This window comes from Eupeodes corollae, chromosome X (assembly GCF_945859685.1).
Source record: "Eupeodes corollae chromosome X, idEupCoro1.1, whole genome shotgun sequence".
Lineage (NCBI taxonomy): Eukaryota > Metazoa > Arthropoda > Insecta > Diptera > Syrphidae > Eupeodes > Eupeodes corollae.
In genome coordinates this window covers 2,676,261-2,695,162 of record NC_079150.1, presented here as the reverse complement: position 1 = coordinate 2,695,162, position 18,902 = coordinate 2,676,261, and the positions used below count along the sequence as shown (strand labels likewise).

Below are 18,902 nucleotides of genomic sequence, written 5' to 3'. Positions count from 1 at the left end.
TTCACGATTCAACGTTTCCATCATCCCGAGTCAAAACTCTAAAAATGTGTCTACTTTGTAAAGTATGATAAAGAACTATTTTCGATCGAATATTTCAATCTCCTCATTAAATTGTGTCTTGCTATTAATGCTGTTCTGGCTCATTTTTATTTTAATATTCAAATTAAGTGGCAAGCGTTATATTCTTTGTTTAGCAATTTATGTTACAAGCAATCCCGAAATTAGCTCTAATTCATATTAACTTCCCAAAGGAAGTTATTGTAATGGGCCCCATTTGTCGAATTGAAAATTTTGACATTTGTCGACGTTTCAAGGTCCCTAGAGTCGAAATAATCGATTTTTGAAGATATTTCTGTGCGTACTTGTCCGTACGTTGGCGACATTTTTTCGTCGTCCATAGCTCAAGAACCAGTTAAAATATCGACTTCGAACAAATGCTGTTATACAGATAATAATGCAGGAAGATGCAGAAAGGACCGTCTACAAAAATTGAGTGGGTGGTTGGTTCCATAGCAATTTAAAAAGAGGTGAACATTTTGGTTAACTCATAATTTTTTACTAACCAATAACGCCAGCGACTTGAATTACATTTTATAGTATGTATCGTAACATGATTGTTAAGAAGTATTTTTGAAAAAAAATCCAATTAATTTTTTTTTTATAAATAAAAAAAAAACTGAAACAAATTATCGTCACCTTAAATATTCTTATGAAGATAGCCTCTTTTTTATCTTTAATAGTAGATATTATTCATATTCTAAGAGTTCAAGAAGTTAAAAAAAGTCGGTTTGTTTTAGGTATGAGTGTAACGATCTGTAGGTATGTTTTAATAGAAGTTCCTAGTAAAAATGTTAACAAACCATTTGATTTAAACGACAAATCAATTGACAATTGATGATTAAGACTTAAGACAAATAATAAATAGATAGAAATATCTCTACACCTTAGCGATGACAACATTATACTTTTAATATTCAATTTAATAAAATCTTTACATTCAAATTATATACTAACATAATTTTCATCTTATATTTTATACACCCTGCACCCATGCTTTATGCCCGTTTCCCTTTGCTCTCGTACCAATTATAGGCCCAAGCCCATGTACGAGATTTGCATAAATATCTATTAACATCAACACCAACTTCAAACACTGGATTTATTTATTTATTTATTATTATTTTTTTTTGTACTTGTTGTGTTCCGTTTCTTTGTGCATATAAATATATGTATAGAAACATGTAGATAAATATATTACAGTACACACGTACTGTGCATTCTCATTTTGATAGCACTAAAAGGCTTTGATCTTTGCCGCCATGCCATTCGATATATCTAAGAACGCAGTGTCCCTCTATCTTCTCTCTTTACAAATACTATCTTTTATACTCTACTCTAACTCTATGAACATTATGCTAAAACAAATTGTAAGATATTATGTATAGATATATTTAATTTCGCACAATTTATACAATTTGTGTTTGTTTATGTGGTTGTGTACACATACATTATAGCTACATATACACATGAAGAGAAAATATTTTATTTTGTTACGTCCTCAATTCATTGTATATTTCTTACTTGTATCGCTCTTAAAAGATATTTTTTTGGTTTTGACTTTTGTTTATTATTTAAAAATTATATATATGTACTTCCTTAAAAAAAATTAAAGATAATAATTAATAAGTGTTATGTGGGTTTTCTTTTCAACGTTTGAGTTATTGTTCATGTTTTATTTATTCTATAAATTAGATTAACTCTTCAAGTTAAGATACATAAGCAAGATACATATGTAGGTATTAAATGTTAATGATTATTCATCTACAAATTAGTTTTGATTTATTGAATTTCGATTTGATCAAATAATGTTTTTTTTTTCAACAAACTTAATTGATTTTATATACCATTTTTGTAAAAGTGGATTTTATTTGTTCTTTAGCCGCACATTACACATATAATGTTAATTTTGTATTAAACAGTAGTCCGAGATAACCTAGAAAGGCTTTAGTTAATTAAGTTAGTTAGAAATTTCCCATAAGTACAGTTCAAACTTCTTTGAAAATTGCTTACAAAAAATTGCGTTTTCTGTTTGCAAACAGTAAAAGCTCTATTAACGAAAACCTTTGATATACGGAAAAGGGCGGATCCAGGTCACGACCCCTACGAACCCCTCAACTTAGAATTTTTTTTTTTTTAATTTCATAGGAATTCCCTGGAATTCAAAACTTATCGTATTGCGTTAATGGATATGACCAATAGTACTTCTTTTAACCAAGGACTGGACGAAGAACATAATATGAATCGAAAACCCAGCCCTATTCCAATCGACCAGCACAAACTCATCAACTTTTCAATAATTTAACATCCAGGAGAGGTCATATAAGCCATAACACTTACTTATACTACTGTTAATTTGTATAAGTAAAGATTTGTTAGTAATTTACCGAAATTTAAGAAAAAAATGTTTTGTCTGCCAAAATTAACTAAAATCTTTGTTTTCACGGAATTAAGAATTTGATAATGCTTTAAATTATCATAAGATCTTCGCTGAGAGAAAGAACAAATATTCAAGTTCTTAATAAGAACTCTTGAATAAGAGTTCGCCAATTTCATATTAAGTTAGTTGCCTTTAAATTCTTGAAACTCGTCTTCAATTATATCCATCTTATTTTTTAGGGCACATGAATGGTGTAGGGTTTTTATTTTCTTTTAAAATTGATTTTTTATTAAATACAAAACTTTTAAGATCTTAAAAAATAGAGAAATCTACTGAACTACTAGAACTGAGTTCAAAAATTAGGTTGCGCAACAGTCCGTTGAGAACTAGGGCTTAGTGGCGTACAACTCCCAACCATTCCTGTTTGCGAGTACTATTGTCAGCGATGGAGGGGACCTACAGTTTTAAGCTGAATCTGAACGGCTAATTTGAAAAGGCACTTTTCATGACAAGAATTACTCTTGAAGAATTCGTCAATATCTCGCAAGAGGCAGTACCCGTGAAAAAAAACTTAACATGGCATATGCAGTGATCGAAACCAAGACCTCTGGTATGATAGTCCAACGCACTTACCATAATGCCACAGGTACTACGAGAACTAAAACTGATTTATAGAAACGATTGCCAGAATATAAATGTCCCAAAAATAGAAAAAGTGGCACTTTCAATAAACTAATGGCTAATTGAAAAATATGATGAACATTTTTCATATCTATTAATTTAATACAAAAACTTCGAATCTCTCGAAAACTGAAGTGAAAAGAGATTCTTCAACGTGTAATTTGTGAGTGCCACACTAAAGTTTTTTTTCCAACTTATTTGTTTACCTTAACTTGTTTTTATTTAACTTTTATGCACCTTTTTCATAAATTCAAGAACCTAACATTTTTCTCTCAACAATATTTAAGTTTTGTTGGCTCTGGTAAGATCAAAATATTTTCAAAAGGTTTGTGGAATTTGTCTGCTAGCATTAGCTCCAATCTACGAGTAGGTAGACCGATAACGATAGTAATAATAGAGTCCCAAAAATTCAGTCTAAAAAATCGTCAAAAACAGCCAGAAAATTCTTCTTAACTGATTCTGTTTTATTTTCCTACGAAAAAGAATCACATTTTTCTGGCGAACTTTCTCGTCTTCTGGGTATTTGCATCTATATTTTTGTAGCGTTATTCGCATTTATAGAATTGCCAACAAGAACAGAATATACTATTTTTGGAAAAGCGTTTCAACACACTTTCTAACATTTCTGCGTGAAATGCACCAAAAACCCTCTAAACTATTGTACTTTAACTCTTAAATATGGCAAATTTAGAAAAATGTTGGAATCTGGAAATGCTTTCATTTGTAAAGAGTCGTCCAAATTAAATAGTTAGGCCAAATCTTGCTGCATAAAAGTTTTCTGAAATAATCTACTAACTAAAGTTTTCACTTTAGATATGTAAATGTAAGGTTTAGATACACATTATGTTACTTAAATTTTGTCAGTCTCCCTAAAAGAACATTGAAGAACATTTTGAAGTGGTGCTCATGCATTAAAATTCAATACATTTTGTGTTCCTTTATGCGGATACTCGGAATACATTTTGTGTTGTGCGAACGATAAAATCTATATACCACAATTCTTTTTTTCTTATGTTAAATGCTGAAATTAGTTTAAATGACTAAATTTTAATCACATTTTAAAAATTGATTACTTTTATTTTTGACGGACAACTCCCTAGGCCGGACAAAAGTACCACTTCCGTCTTTAATCGCCTAAGAGAGCTTTCACTGTATAGTTAGGTGTACAAATTGTTTGTTAACATTTGCTTCCATTTTGAATCAATACACATTATTTGAACATACATAAATACGGAATTAAAAAACCTACAGTAATTTAGTTCTTTTTAAATGTAAGATGTCAATAATACTTTTAAGAAAAGAACTTTTTTTTAAATTACTGGCAAGGCAACAATCATGAAAATCGCATCCTTATTTGATTAGAATTTACAAAACAAAAAAAAATATGTACCTACCTATCTCTTCAATTTTCGAAAGTAGATTGGGGTGTGAATTGTAGTGTGCGGGCGATTAGTAGGCGGCTGAGTTAAGTTGTGTAAGGGTGGGTGTAGGTAAAAATGGGGTAAGGACTCTCGTTATGGACACCCTTAAAATAACTTACGCACACACAGTCATACACACACATGCATTTCAACATACCAATATAAAATAAGAAAAAATAAAAAATAAAACGGAGTTAGCAATAGCCAACCAACCAAAACAAAATCAATCCTGAAAGCATACTCCGGAAATATGGGCGAAGGCGAAAGGAGTTGTAAAGTTACAATAAGGTTGGTAGATAGGTAGGTAGGTAGTTTTTGTTATAAGCCAAGCCCCTTACCACCAACCAACGACTACAGCAATACCAACAGAAGAGGGCAAACTAGAGAAAGTACCTACAAAAAATACTAAGGTAATGGTACTCTGTTCCTGGACCAATGCATATGGCTATAGCAATAGTTTTCTCTAGGTGCATCTTAACTTACATCATAGATTTTATATTATATACAATTGTACCTATAAAATGAATGAAAATCTATCCATACCTACCTACCTATAAAAGTTTGTAGGTACCTCCCTACTTGTAAAGTACTAACACAAGTTTTAAGATCCTATAACGTTAATTGAGTTGAAGTGTTTGGTGGGGCAGAATTCATACGGTTCTCGTTCTAAATCTGAATTTGAATCTAAATCTGAATTCGAATTTGAAATTGAATCCTTTCTCCGTGCAGCGGTGCTGTTAACCAATACTCGTATATTAACGACTTTTAACCACAGCTGAGCATCCTTTCGTTTTTTTTTTTAAATTCAAGCAAGAACTTAATTGATTTTTCTTAAATTTTTTTTTATAATCTGAAAAATAATACAAACAAATGTAAAAATGTTAAAAGTACATATATGTATGTAGGTATATAATTTGACAAGAAAATTATAATTTCGCATAGGTACCCCTATCTCACTCTCATCTCTTAACCCAACGCAACTCACCCTGAAAACAGCAACCAAGTATGCAAACTTTTTTAAAAGAAACTGAATATCCTGCAGGATAAGAAAATAATTCAAGAGTATAACACAAAAACAAACACAAACGCAAAAATATACATACATATATTTTAACTTACCAACCCAGTAGGAAATTTGCTCACCAATGAAAATTTTGTGTGAAATCGCCAAGGAAATCAGCTACTCGAATCATTGAGGAATAGCATGCAATGAAATCCTTACTGAAAGGCATTGCGTTTTTCCTATGATTATACAATCCACCCTATCTTTTTCCTTGTAAAATATTTCATTCCGATATGAAGCACGAGATGGGTGTTTTGTTTTTGTTTATATTTGCCTTTTTCTTCTCTACCTGCCACTGAATAATACGGAGATTGGCTTCAGTTCTAGAATTTCAATGCTCGGGTTTTTTACATACAATAAAAAATTACAGTTCCCGTTCGTCAGCCTGGTTTGCTTCGAGAAACAAAGTTATTTCCAACAACAACGACCGACGGTGATGGCGACGCATGGTTGAAGGATTGCAATGTTCGGGTTTTTTACATATCATAAAACTTCGATTCGCGATCCTCTGCCTGGTTTGCTTAGAAACAAAGTTATTTCCAACAACAACGCACAGTGTTCGGGGTAAGTGATTTGTTTTGAAAGCATTGTTGTTTTTTCGAGAAACTGTTTTTCAGTTGAATTCCATTGTTCATAGTGTCAACAAGTGAGTAAAGCTTAAAATTATTAAAAAGAGTTTAGAAAATAAATTATAAGCGTAAAAAAGTGAATATTTAGGTAAATTGGTAGGTAATTGTGTTCAAATGGACAAGGAAAATATTCAGGTAATTTTATTTAAATTACGAATCCCTTTCTACAATTATCTAGTCCTATTTTTTTGCTCTTTTTCTAAAGGCTTCCGGATCTAAACAGTCGGCAATGGACTCCATTGAATTTTCACCCACAAAGCAGCCAAGGCGGATTTTTAAGAAAACGGTAATTATAACTATTATTATTTTATTAAATTAAATTTCTATATATCTGCTTTACATTTTGTATAGAATCAACAAGATATGATAGACGAAATGAGAGCGGACATTAAACGTTTGTGTGTCACCACGGAGCAGGTAAAAAATGGGATCTTCACATTGGCAGCATTTTTTTCAATAAAATCATAAAAATTTACATGACTGTTTTTTTTTTTTAAATATTTGTATCCAAAGATTTAGGTATGAGTAAAAAATAATTCGATAATAAAAACATGATTGACTTCATTTATGCACATTCACGAAATTTTTCACCAGGTCAATTTGCATTAGTGAATGAGTTACATTGGCTTCCCTAAGGAAACCACTGGTCAATATTCATTTATCAAAAAGGCGTTCAATTTTGCAAAGTGAATTCCTTGGTGAACATTCATCACATTTTTCACCAATGTAAGGTACACAAGTATATCAGCAACTCCACTAACCCAGTGATTTCCCCGGTGTGAGTTCACGGTATTTTTCATAAACTACAATTCACTTTGGAATACACCAAATGCACTTGCTTGGTGATTTCCTCACTGAACAGTCACCATGAAATTCACAACTTGGTGAACGCCAATCCAATCCCCATGTTAATTTCACTGATGTTTTCACCATGTTTTCATGGGGTGTAGCTTCCATTCACCAAGGAATAAGTTGGTGATTCACCGATGAGTTTTTTGAAATTTCCTACTGGGAACCACCAACCATTCAACAACCTCCTACCTCTTTGCCGCTCACTTATAAAACTCACCCACTCACACTGTTACAGTAAAAGAACATGCGCGTCATTGCCATAGATATTCCCCCATGAAAGCTCTAGAGAAGGAGTAAAAGAATTGAAAAAAAAAAATGGAAAATGAATGTCATTACAACAACAGAAAACTTTTTAAGGATGGACATTTTTAAAAACGTCTTTTAGACAACGAATTTTCTTTCCTTCTCTGTTAAACGGATTTCTGATTTTAAATCAAGCCAAAAGAAAGAAAGAAAAAAAGAAAACACAAACTAAGGGTAGTTCAGTTCAGTCAGTCAGCTTCAGAGGGTGATAATGAAAAGCCCACTCACTACAAGGAAAGAAAAGGCAAAAATGGGTATAGGTTCGGTAACATTAATATAAACGTAAACGTGTACCGGGTCCAGGGTTTAGCTTAGGCGGTTGCTGGGTATAGAGTACAGAGAACATGGTAGAGGGTGTAAGGGTGCAGGATACTAGGTTTTGGGTGGTATGCTATGGTGGGCTGCTCCTTGATTGCCGTTGAAATGCAAGAGTGTGCGTTTGGGTTGGTTTCTGTGTGTGATGGTGCATAGATTTGTGGGCGGATAAATTGGAAAGCGTGTAAAAGGAATCTTAAAATGTCAGTTAAGGAAAATGTACTATTTTCTCGTTCACTCGTTTTCAAAAGGAAACCCGAAGCACGCTGCTGCTGCCATGTGCTTTGTGCCTGGTGTTGGCTGATGCTTCTAGTGCTGGTGCTTTTTAATAGTGCTGATGCACGCACAAACATCGACCAATTTTTCTAGGATGATGATGTTGATGTTTATGTTGATGATGATGATGAACCGATGTTCTCTCTTCTGAAACTGAAATTTATAGCTCCCCCTTGGCAAGGTTATATACCTATATGTAGTTTTTTGCGTTCTGCCTGCTAAAGCCGAACCAAAAGCTATAGAAGCTATAGATATAGGAACCTACTCATTTGTTTTCTACTTTTTTTTTTAATGAAACTTGAATTGCACTATACCTATAGGTGCTGGAGAAAAACATCAGAAATATAAAATAAAATTTAATAGGGTGCGAGAATATACAGTACATTTTATATGTACATGAAGGTTTTTTTTTTTAAAGTTATATTGTTGTAAATGATGGACCTAAACTTGTGAGTTATTCACTCATAAATACAAAATTAAGATTATACCTTTTCGCTTGCTTATGGAATTAATAGATACTTTCCAAATATAATGATAACACATTTAATAATGCGACAGCAAAAGTCATTTTAAAACACGCCCGAGCCGAAATGCGGGCGTTCGACAGTGTCCGGTTATGACACGAATCCGCTTAGAAATATCAAGCACCTTGAGCGCTTTAAATCTAGGGTAGGCCAAATGTTCTTCATAGAATGACAGGTGGTTATATTCTTTCACCTGATGTTGATTTTTTGTGTAATATTTTGTTTAAGCATAAGTTTAAATGTAACAATTGGTACCTATACCAGCCTTGGCCAAACTCTCGTAGAATAGGTATTGTTGTACCATTTTTGGCGAGTTAATCTGTTTTGTATTTTTCTCTTATTGCTCTATGGCCTGGCAGCCAGCAGCTCTGCCATCTCCATTAAAGACAATCAACATTCTAAATGTTTTGGCCCGCTGGGGAGTACAGAGAATGGTCAAGGCAAGACTTCTTTCACCACCGAAAGTTCCGCTTTTAATACGCACAATTATTATTTTTAAGACGATTTTTTTCGATCCATCTGTATAAAAATGAATTGACTCGTCTTCCACGAATGCCTTATCCCCCCAGTTTATACCTTTCTATGAAAAATCGTACTATCACCACAGTTTAGTCTTGGTCTTCTAAGTCTAACAATGGGCCCAAGAGTTCATCTTCACTAAAAAAGGAACCGTGTTTTGGTAGTCCTCAGTCTGCATAGAGGTTTGACTGATGTGACTGTACCAAAAGCCTCATTTGTGATTGGGGAGGACATGGGTACATCGCCAACCTCCGGTAAAAGGGATGACGATGTTCCCGACCTCTTAACCATGAGTTCACCTCCGAGTGGATATAAAGAGATCGCTAAAGATTGCTGCCTCATCTTTTTTTTGTATATATAAGAAGGGTGATCATCTTAGACACAAACATAATCAAACATTTGGTCCGCGATAGAGGAGTAATGGCACTCCTATATAAAGACACCGCACTTCCTCGACTTTGCCCTTCATCACATATTGGTTGAATGATTGATGGGATTGAGGGAAGTCCTGAGAGCACACGATGTTGTTTTGGTGTCCCTTTACATGTATCTCTCTCGCTTTGATATGAAGTCACTGCTAGGCCTTGCTTTGGCAAGAGCACAAGTTGTCCATTCAAAGCGTGTGTTTTGATGCGGTTTCTTTCCAGCCTCCGATATTTCACCAAAATCCTTCAGGACTCTCGCAGCTTGACGCTGCCTTATAATAAAAGGCAAACAGCAAGTGAGTGTTTTTTTTTAATGTGCCCCAGCCAGGCTTAACTTTGACACGGGTCGTAACACCTTAGATCCAGCCCAATTGTGAACAAATACAAGTGGAAAAGGTGGGCAGTCAAATATTGTTGAACATCGTACTGACATAAGGGAATGAGGTAATTATCAGTAGAGCCTAAAATATAACGCCGGAGTAAGGAGCGTTGTACAGCTCTTTCGCCGAGCCATCGAGGGAGGTGAACCCCATCCTACCTTTTGGCTTGTGGGTGGATCTAGAAAAAGTTCTCTAGAACTTGCTAAAGCGCGATAACGAGAAAAGTTATTATAAAAAACGTATTATAAACGCCAAGATCTTAAAACGTGGGTCTGTATGAGGAATTTTGAAAAACATAATTATGAAAACAGGGATAGCCTTAATAAACTCCAGAACCTTAAGAAATTGACAGTCTTAAAAGTATATACAAATTTGCAAAAGTGATTTGAATGTTATTTTCGGCAAGTTATAAGCTGTTAAAGTTTCATATATCATTTCGTCAACTTAATCTGTAACTTCTGTTAGCTCTATCTTAATTTTTTAAGTTAAGAATGGTGGTACATATAAAATGCTCCAACTCAAACAATTATAACTATATATGTAAATCTATATTTTAACTAGTGTTCAATTTTTGTTCAATTTCAGGCGAATAAAATCGGTCTGCCGCCGTTTTTCTGCCATAATGGTGACCCTCTGACAACACCTCCTCCCGCACATTGTGGTATACCTCCGTATCAGTTGGATCCAAAAGCAATGGGTAAGTCTTGTGATATTGAAGAACCAACTATTTTAAGGAAGACACATTTTTAATTCCTTATGAATTTTCCCTCCAAAAAAAAAAAATACGAACAAATAAAATGTATTTCAAAAGTATGAGTGATAATCCTTAAGATTTCCTCCCTAAAATCCATAGCTTACTTTGGTTCTAGTGTATATTAATCTTGAATGAAACAACAAAATCATCTCAAAGCATCCCATCTCAACGCTCTGCTCCCCTTTTATGTTTTTCAAAAAAGGTACGCCTTTTTTTCTCGTCATTTTCTAGTCCTTTACCATTCAAGAATACACGTGGAAATTCGTCGTTTTCTATCTAATGATGCTAATATTTGCTCAGTTTTTAACTCACTCACAGTCCTTAGTCTTTTTTTATATATAAAGTATAGTAAAATATATTAGACTGATTCAAAAAATAAAATAAATTTTAATCAACAAATTTTTAGTTCGATTTTTGTTAGCATTACGATCATGATGTGAAATTATGTATTAAAAGAACTTAAAATAAAATAAAGATTTTCTCTTAAGATCATTTAAATACCTTTGAGTTAAAGTTTTACCTATTTTTGAACTGTAACAGATTCTTAAGCTGTGCGTTGTGCGCAGTTAAAAGTTCTATTCCTGTCAGAGTTATGTTAGAAATCAAAGGGACCTTGTCAAATCCGAACGGATAATTTGATGAGACAAGAATTATTCTAGGAGGCGAGGATTGAAGTGAAACCCACTGGCATGACAGTCTTATGCATTAACTGTCTTAAGTTTTTCTTTCGTGTAAAGCCTGTTGCAAGGAATTGACAAATCTTCCAAGAGTAATACTTGTCTTGACAAATGCTTTCTCAAATCATCTGTTTGGAATTTTCCTTGAAACTTTAGGTCCCCTCTATCCCCGCCAACATTAATAGCACACAGAAACGGTTAAGAGCTGTAAGTCAATTCTCAACGGACTCAATTTTTGTTTATACTTGTTAGAGCTACAACTCGTGTGCAACCAGGGCCTAGTGACTTGCAACTCGAAACTACTCCTGAGTGCTAGTAATTTCAGAAATGGAAAGGTCCTACCTATAACCTCTTAAATAATGAATGAAATGAAAATCTCATTTTTGTTGTTGTTGTTGTGTCAGTCTAATGTATTTGCATGTATATTTTCTCTTATTAAATTTATTCTAACCGAGGGTAAAATCGAATCGTCGTCGTCGCTCGTCTAAGATAATTTTATTTGGGAATTTCGTTTTCTGCAAGCTTTTAGTATAAGGGTGACGGTAGGTATGTAATCCAGAGCTGTTTTATTATACCTACATACCTTTTTGTTTCATATATAAGAACATACATATATATGTTGGAATTGTTGGCTTTTTCTATTATTTTTTGATTTGCATCGCAATTGAATTTATTTCATTACCTTAACGTATATATAATAGTTATAAATAAATAGGGACTACAGATTTTGTTTAAATTTTGAATGGCCTTTTTTTACTTGCATTTTATTTTCCTTTTGAATTGACTCGAAAAGTAATTCTTGAGATATTTTTATTTTCAATTATATTTTATTTTTTTGAAACATTGGGATTTTCTTTCTCAGTGAGAAAACCGTTTTTTATAGAAAAGAAAATAAAGAAAACGAGTTAAGAAATCGAATTCAAATAATTGACTTTCTTTTTTAGATTGAGGAGATTAAGGATAAAGCCCTGTTTTCCAATATTTTATTTGATCGTGGAGGACGTAAATTCAGTTAGCTGCACTTCTAGCGTGCATCATAAACAGTTTTCAGAAATGTAAATTATTATAATTCGGGCAAAACTGAATTTTGAAACGTTACTTCAGATATTTATGTACATGTATATTCCCTATACAACCTATAGATAGATATTGACATCTTTTGTTTATAAGAGACTTCTCGTGCATACATACATTGGTATATATATACATATGTATGTATATGGTTCGTTATCAAATCCATTTACGAAAAACACACACTTACATGACATAAACAAAAATCACAGATATATTCGTATAGATGACTTATAAGTCTCTTAAAACGTTTTTTGTATAGAAGAACACCAAACCCTACCTTAACTGGTACTTTCTTTACTCTATAATATACTTTCTGAAATGTCAAAAGAAAAGTTAACGATAAAAGCAGCAAAGTACCTATGCTTAATGAAAGCCACAAGCGGAAATCCCAGAGACGGCAACGACTACGACCGACGCACGGCTACACGCCGCCGCGCGCCGTTTCGACAACAAAGACGAAGTCAGAAGTAAGGATTCAGATTTTTGGATTCAGTCATCAGGTTAAGGTATATACTCGTCCTATAAATACAAATAGTTTTGCCTTGACGTATACTCGTATGTTTTCAATAGGAATTTAAAAATGAAATGAAAACAATAGTCGACCCTTTGAAATTAAACTACCACAAATTCTCATTCACTCGAACTGCAGCGCCTTACCACTTTTTTTTTCTCTCTCTCTCTTTTCCAAACGTTTCCCTCTCATCACCAAGTGTTGAAACGAGTAGGACCTTTTTTTATAAGTGTGTATTATTTTTTTAACTTAAATGATAAAAACTTCCTTTTTCGTTTTTTTTTTCGTCGCGAAAACGCATGATTGGTTTTCAGTATCCTTTATCCAACTATATGCCTTACGCTTTCCCTCGAAATTACGATGTGTGTTTGTGAGGAGTGTTGGAACTCGAGTGTTAACAACTATTTCCTTTTGCTAACAGTCTTCAAACCAAACCACCCAAACTCATAAATAAAATGTCATCCTGCAAAACTTTTATAAATCTGCAATTCATGTCCATCGGTGTTTTAATTTTGGTTGGTTTTATTAGATTTCATCCAAAGCCTTCTATGGTTCTATTTTATAAACTTTTATTTCGTCTTCCCATATTATAATCGGTCGTTCGGTTATCTACGTTTCAGGGGTCAATATGATCTTAATAAATGTTACGTATGAAAGTTCGTTCGTCCTTAGGGTACAAAGAACTTTTGTTTTACAGATATTAACATCAAAAGAAGCAGACAAATTTTGAAAAAAATTAGCGGCTGGCATTTACCAAATATCTAGAGACATTTTAAATTAAAGATTATGACGTGATACCAATTAAATTCGAGCAAAGTTCAATTAACCGTTATTTGTATACATTTTAAGACAAAAAAAGTTACTGCATTTTCAAAATAATTGTATGCATTGAAGAATACATTTCTCTAGAAATCCGACAAATTTTTAGTAAAATCAAAGTGATACAAAAAAATAGGACGGAAAGTTGGTAAAAATTAATTTTCGAAGACAACAATTAAATATATTCGTTAAAAACTAATTTTATCCTATTAAAAACATTGTTTTTAACATTTGGTTACATTTTTAGAAAAATCCGATCGACAATTTCTTATAAAAAATAAAAATCTACCAAACATTCTACTCAAAATAAGTAAAAACCAAAAATTAAAAAACCTAAAATAATAGTACTAAAAGTTTTGTAAAATAATGATTCTCGACTCGAATATCTAGATCAAATGAAATTACTATTGACTTCAAAATTATTTTATTTTAGAAAAATCCAATCGGCATTTTTCTATAAAAAAAATAAAACACTTTAAAAAAATTGCAATTGGTTTTCGCCTAAAATACCTCGGGAACAAAAATATTATTTTTTTTTCTCAATATGTAAAACTTTATTAAAACACCTTCAATAAACGCCAAAAACTTATAAAAAATAGTTTTCGACTCGAGTTTTTAGAGAACAAAGAAAGATATTGAAACTTTTGTTGTCTTACGCGAAGTTTTGTTATAAAAATATTTTCTAAAACTTTCAGAAATATCGCATTTCAGCTTCTTTTCATATTTGCAATGCTGTAAGTTTTTACGAGGATACCTACAACTTCAATATTTATTTGGGAATGAATAAGTAAAATTCGATTCAAGAAGCAAAAAGGTTCATGCGACTTATTCCAGGAATTTCAATTTTCAAGTAGATTATATATTGATACTAAGAAATACCAAACAATTTTCAATACAAGACAAAATATAATAAAATACGGCTTGAGCTTTTTTTTGTCAGTCCTGGACTTGGAATATAAACGAAAGGGGTTTATATAGTCATACCAACCAACCACCACCTTCTTGTGTAGCCCTATCTCATTTCAAGACATCTCTTAAAGTAAAACCTCTTTACCTATTGTGTTTTTTTTTTTAAATACACTTTGTGTTGTTAGATTTATGTTACAATTTATTTATTTTATTTTAAGTTCCAACAATTTTTGAATTAAGGTTTTGTCAACCGTATACTCAAAAAGGCCTAGAAACTTATTTTTTATAATTAGCGTACACTAGAAGGAATTTATTTTTTCATTTTATTTGTTAGACACCACATTGTAAGCATAAGGAAAAGGCTCAAATTATAAAAATTGTAATTGGTTTTCATAATTATAACCTATTTTATGGGGTTATAAAGCCAGGAAGTGAGTTCCAAATTTACAAAAAATAGAAAATTTATAATAAAGTAGATAGTATAATAACAAGGTTTAATCGAATATTTGATACCTAAATAATGTCTTATTTCTATTATTTTGAAAAGTTGAAATAAAAAAAGTAACATTTGCGAACGGACCATTGGCCAGTAAAACTTCTTTTTGATAATCGATCTTATTTTAAAATTGGATTTGATTTTTTTTTACCAGAAATATTTTATTTTATTTCCCAAAAAAGGACGTATCGACCAATCAAATTCATTAATAAGAGTCATGAGAAGAAAATGAAAATTCAGTCAGAGCTTCAAAGTTTTAAAAACTTTGAAATAAAATATATAAAGTGGAAAAGTGGAAATAAAAATTAAGTGGATTCAATCTTATTACTATCTAAATATTTTTAGAGAAACTTTTCAAATAGTGAGGCACAAATCCCTGTTCCGTGGGCCTTATATCCCTTGTCGCTTGTTACAATATGTCAAGTATGTCTTATATTTAAACTTGGAGTAACATTCATTCGGTTTTCAATTAATAAGAATGCAATAACATAAAACCAATTGCTCCCGGCAAAATTCTGAATAAAATACACATTTTTTTTTTATTTTAAATAAAAATAAATAATTAAAATTTAAGGCCTCAATCAAGTGAATCGTAGTGTAAACTTAGTTGCTTTTTTATTTGCTTCACGTTAAATAAGTTTAGTGTCAAATATCAGTTACAATATTCAAGTTTCATACTCTGGTGCTTTTGTTTCTTTTTATTATATCCCTTCGCTGCATTATTGGCTTAGTTGATTGTCACCCTTTTTCTCTTAAATTAAAAACAAGAAACATTATACAATATTAAAACGACCTAGTTCTTTTGAACTCCAGTTTGATTTCTGTTGTTTTTTTTTATTTGTTTTGTCTTGATGTTTCGATTTTCGAGTATTTAATAAATATTTTAATTCACCTTAATTCAATTTTAGTAGTTTTTATAAATGTTTTGTTTTTCTGTAAAAAACACAACTTTTTAGTATCTATGTCTTATCGGTTTTTAATTTAAAAAACAGATTTACGAATATTCAGTAAAACACTGTACTAATTTTTTAAAGTTGGCACTTTTAGAAATCTGCCCTAAACACTAAATGTGATGGGAAAATGATACTCATAATTATCTGCAAAATTCAATCTACAGTGAATATTTATTGAACATTGGTAACGTCAATACATTGTTGAATAATCATACAAAAAAATTCTGCCTTTAAGCTAAATGTCCTTCTTTGGAAATTTCAAACTAAAATTTTATAAATCATCCAATATTGTCCTGGAGTTAAAATAAAATTATACAAAACAACAACATATCACCATAAGTACAAAGTACAAATTAAAATAACATCCCTACAAATGTCTTAAGGGCAGTCTTTTGACAAAAAAAAAAAAAACTCTTTTTACGCAAAGGGGCAAAAACGCCCCTCTTCAGTTATACCATAGCCTTGAGCTAAACAACGCAACGCACAGACCACCACTAACCAGACTCCAGGAAGCCCATATTAGCTACGTGACATTTATCAAAATCTAAAGCAATTTGGTTTCTGGTGAACTGGAAAATCGTCCTTAGTATTGGTTGTTGTTTGAATAGAGAGAAAAATTCCTTTGTTTTTTTTTTTTTTAATAGCGCGTATATCTGTTCTTTGGCTTCGCTTTTTTTGTGACTATGGTATAATTCCTGTTATTTTTTGCGGTTGATGGCAGAGAAAAGAGATGAGGGAAAACCAAACAGGAACGCGTGAGGTCATCAACGTTGGGAAGGCGCGTGTCTCTTTCGAAAGTTCTTAACAAAAAATATCCAGGAAAGTGTATCTTAATTTTTTTTTTATAAATGTGCACTTAACGAGGTATTTTGTTTTCTTTGGTCCTTTTTATTTTTTAATTAGGCTATATGTAGTATAGATTATAACAGTTTTGTTACAATAAACAGGCCAAGGACATTATTGAGGAAATTTTGAATTTTTGGGAACTTTAATTAGTATTGTTGGGTTTTGCTCAGTAATTGCAATATTATATCTGAAATACATTTTTATTCATTATGAACATGTCCAAAATTTCCACCCATTTGGTGGACTGCTTAGATTAAGAAAATAAATTTAAACAATGACGTTCAACACACATTGGTCCACCTTCAAAATCCCTTCTTTAAGGATCCAAGCATCAAATCAAAATTTGTATAATACCTCTCAGGCATTAGGAAGTATTCCTTTGTGGGCTTTTGATGCAATGGCGGATCCAGGCTTTTAATGCGGTAAGGGAGGGGGGGGGGGGGTCAGGTCACACCCATAACATAAAAGCGAGTCTTCGGACAACGCTTACAAAACATTTTTTAACGTTCTGTGAAGGAGGCTGACAAGATTAGAATAACACAATTTGTATCTGAACCTTACATTCATATATTTCAAGGGCTAAAATGACGACTTTAGCTATAGTAAGATTTGTATAGAAGACTGTTGTCCAACAAGGAATTTAATTAAATTTGGCCAAATTTCAAGATTCCAACAGTTTTTTTTTATTTGGCGTGCTTAAGCGCTAAAATACAAAACTGATCCTGTTGCTATTTCTATAATTGCGAGAAACGCTACAAAATATAGATGCAAAAACCCAGAAAAGGATAAGCTTCCCAGATAAGGATGATCTATTTTCCCAGGAAAATAAGACATTATTTAATATGAAGAATCTGGATTTTTAGTGTATTTTATATATATAATTTTGTGGCGCAATTACCGAGGATATTATTTTACTTATATTTTTAGTCTGCTTACCAGTCGGTTCGTTTGGAAAGTTTTTTAAGTCTACCATATCTTGAGCATCAGTAGAGATATCGACGTCAAATAAATTTTGCTTTAGAGATAATAACGAAGAATGATGCCGAAAGGACTCTCTTATCAAAATCAATTAATCCAAAATATCGCACGAACAATAACGTTAGCGGCTTGAATTAAATTTTATATTATATAATGTGACGTGACGTGATACCAAACTGGTATAATTTAAAAAAAAATAATTAAAGTTTTTTTTTATAAATAAAACAAAAAAAACTACAACAAAAATAATTGTCAACTCGAATAGTTTACGAACAAAAAATGATTTTATCTGAAAAATACAATTATTAAAACTTGTTAAAAATTGATTTTCGATCTAAATATTTCTTTTAAAATTAAAGACATTGGCTTATTTTATCTTATAAAAATTAAAGTTTTCAACATTCAGTAATATTTTGGGAAAGATCGAATTTAATTTTTTTTACAAAAAGTAAAAAAAAACCTAACTAAAACTTGGTAAACATTAATTTGCGACTCAGATATTTTTTCAAAATTTAAAAATATAGTCAAATTTTGAGAAAGAACTGTCAATTCGATTTTTCGAATTTTTAGTTCGCCAACTTGGTAAAAATTAATGTTTGATTCTGTATATCTCGTTAATAAATGAATGTATTGACTTCAAACTGATTTAATTCTGCGCTAAATTTTGTTGTTAACGGAAGATAATATTTTTACAAAACCCAATCCGTATTTATTCATAACAGAAATACAAATACTCAAGAATTGCTACTTTAATTGGTAAAAATTGGTTTTCGATTAAAGATTTCCTTTTTTTATAATAACGGGCGCTCAAGGTTTTATTAATACCCTTCACATTTTTAAAGTTTAAACGCAGTGCAATACCGATGCACATTGGTCTTAAAGTTTTGAATGTCAAGATGATAGGGAAAAACAGAGCTGATTGAAGCATTCCACATTCTCGATGTGCGGTTAAAAAAAGAATCTCTATACTTGATAGTACGTCCGAAATTTAGCACAAGGTTATTCCTTCAAATTATTTGTCTCACACATTTCTATGAATATTTTGTTAAAGCTTTAAGCG

At 31.9% G+C, this 18,902-nt stretch overlaps 1 protein-coding gene and 1 long non-coding RNA gene across 13 annotated transcripts in view; both read left to right on the top strand.

Annotated features, from left to right (window-relative positions):
• The window catches only part of LOC129953302 (protein pangolin, isoforms A/H/I/S), a 129,635-nt gene that overhangs the window by 49,113 nt on the left and 61,620 nt on the right, over positions 1-18,902 (top strand). For all 12 annotated transcript variants that reach the window (XM_056066373.1, XM_056066371.1, XM_056066367.1 and 9 more), the window contains one exon: positions 10,411-10,522. In XM_056066373.1, coding sequence (XP_055922348.1) covers positions 10,411-10,522 — 112 coding nt within the window. The remainder of the gene's footprint in view (positions 1-10,410; positions 10,523-18,902) is intronic.
• On the top strand, positions 6,003-6,706 carry LOC129953304 (uncharacterized). The gene is made up of 3 exons (XR_008782481.1): positions 6,003-6,366; positions 6,437-6,517; positions 6,583-6,706. It is a non-coding gene; the product is annotated as an uncharacterized LOC129953304 (long non-coding RNA).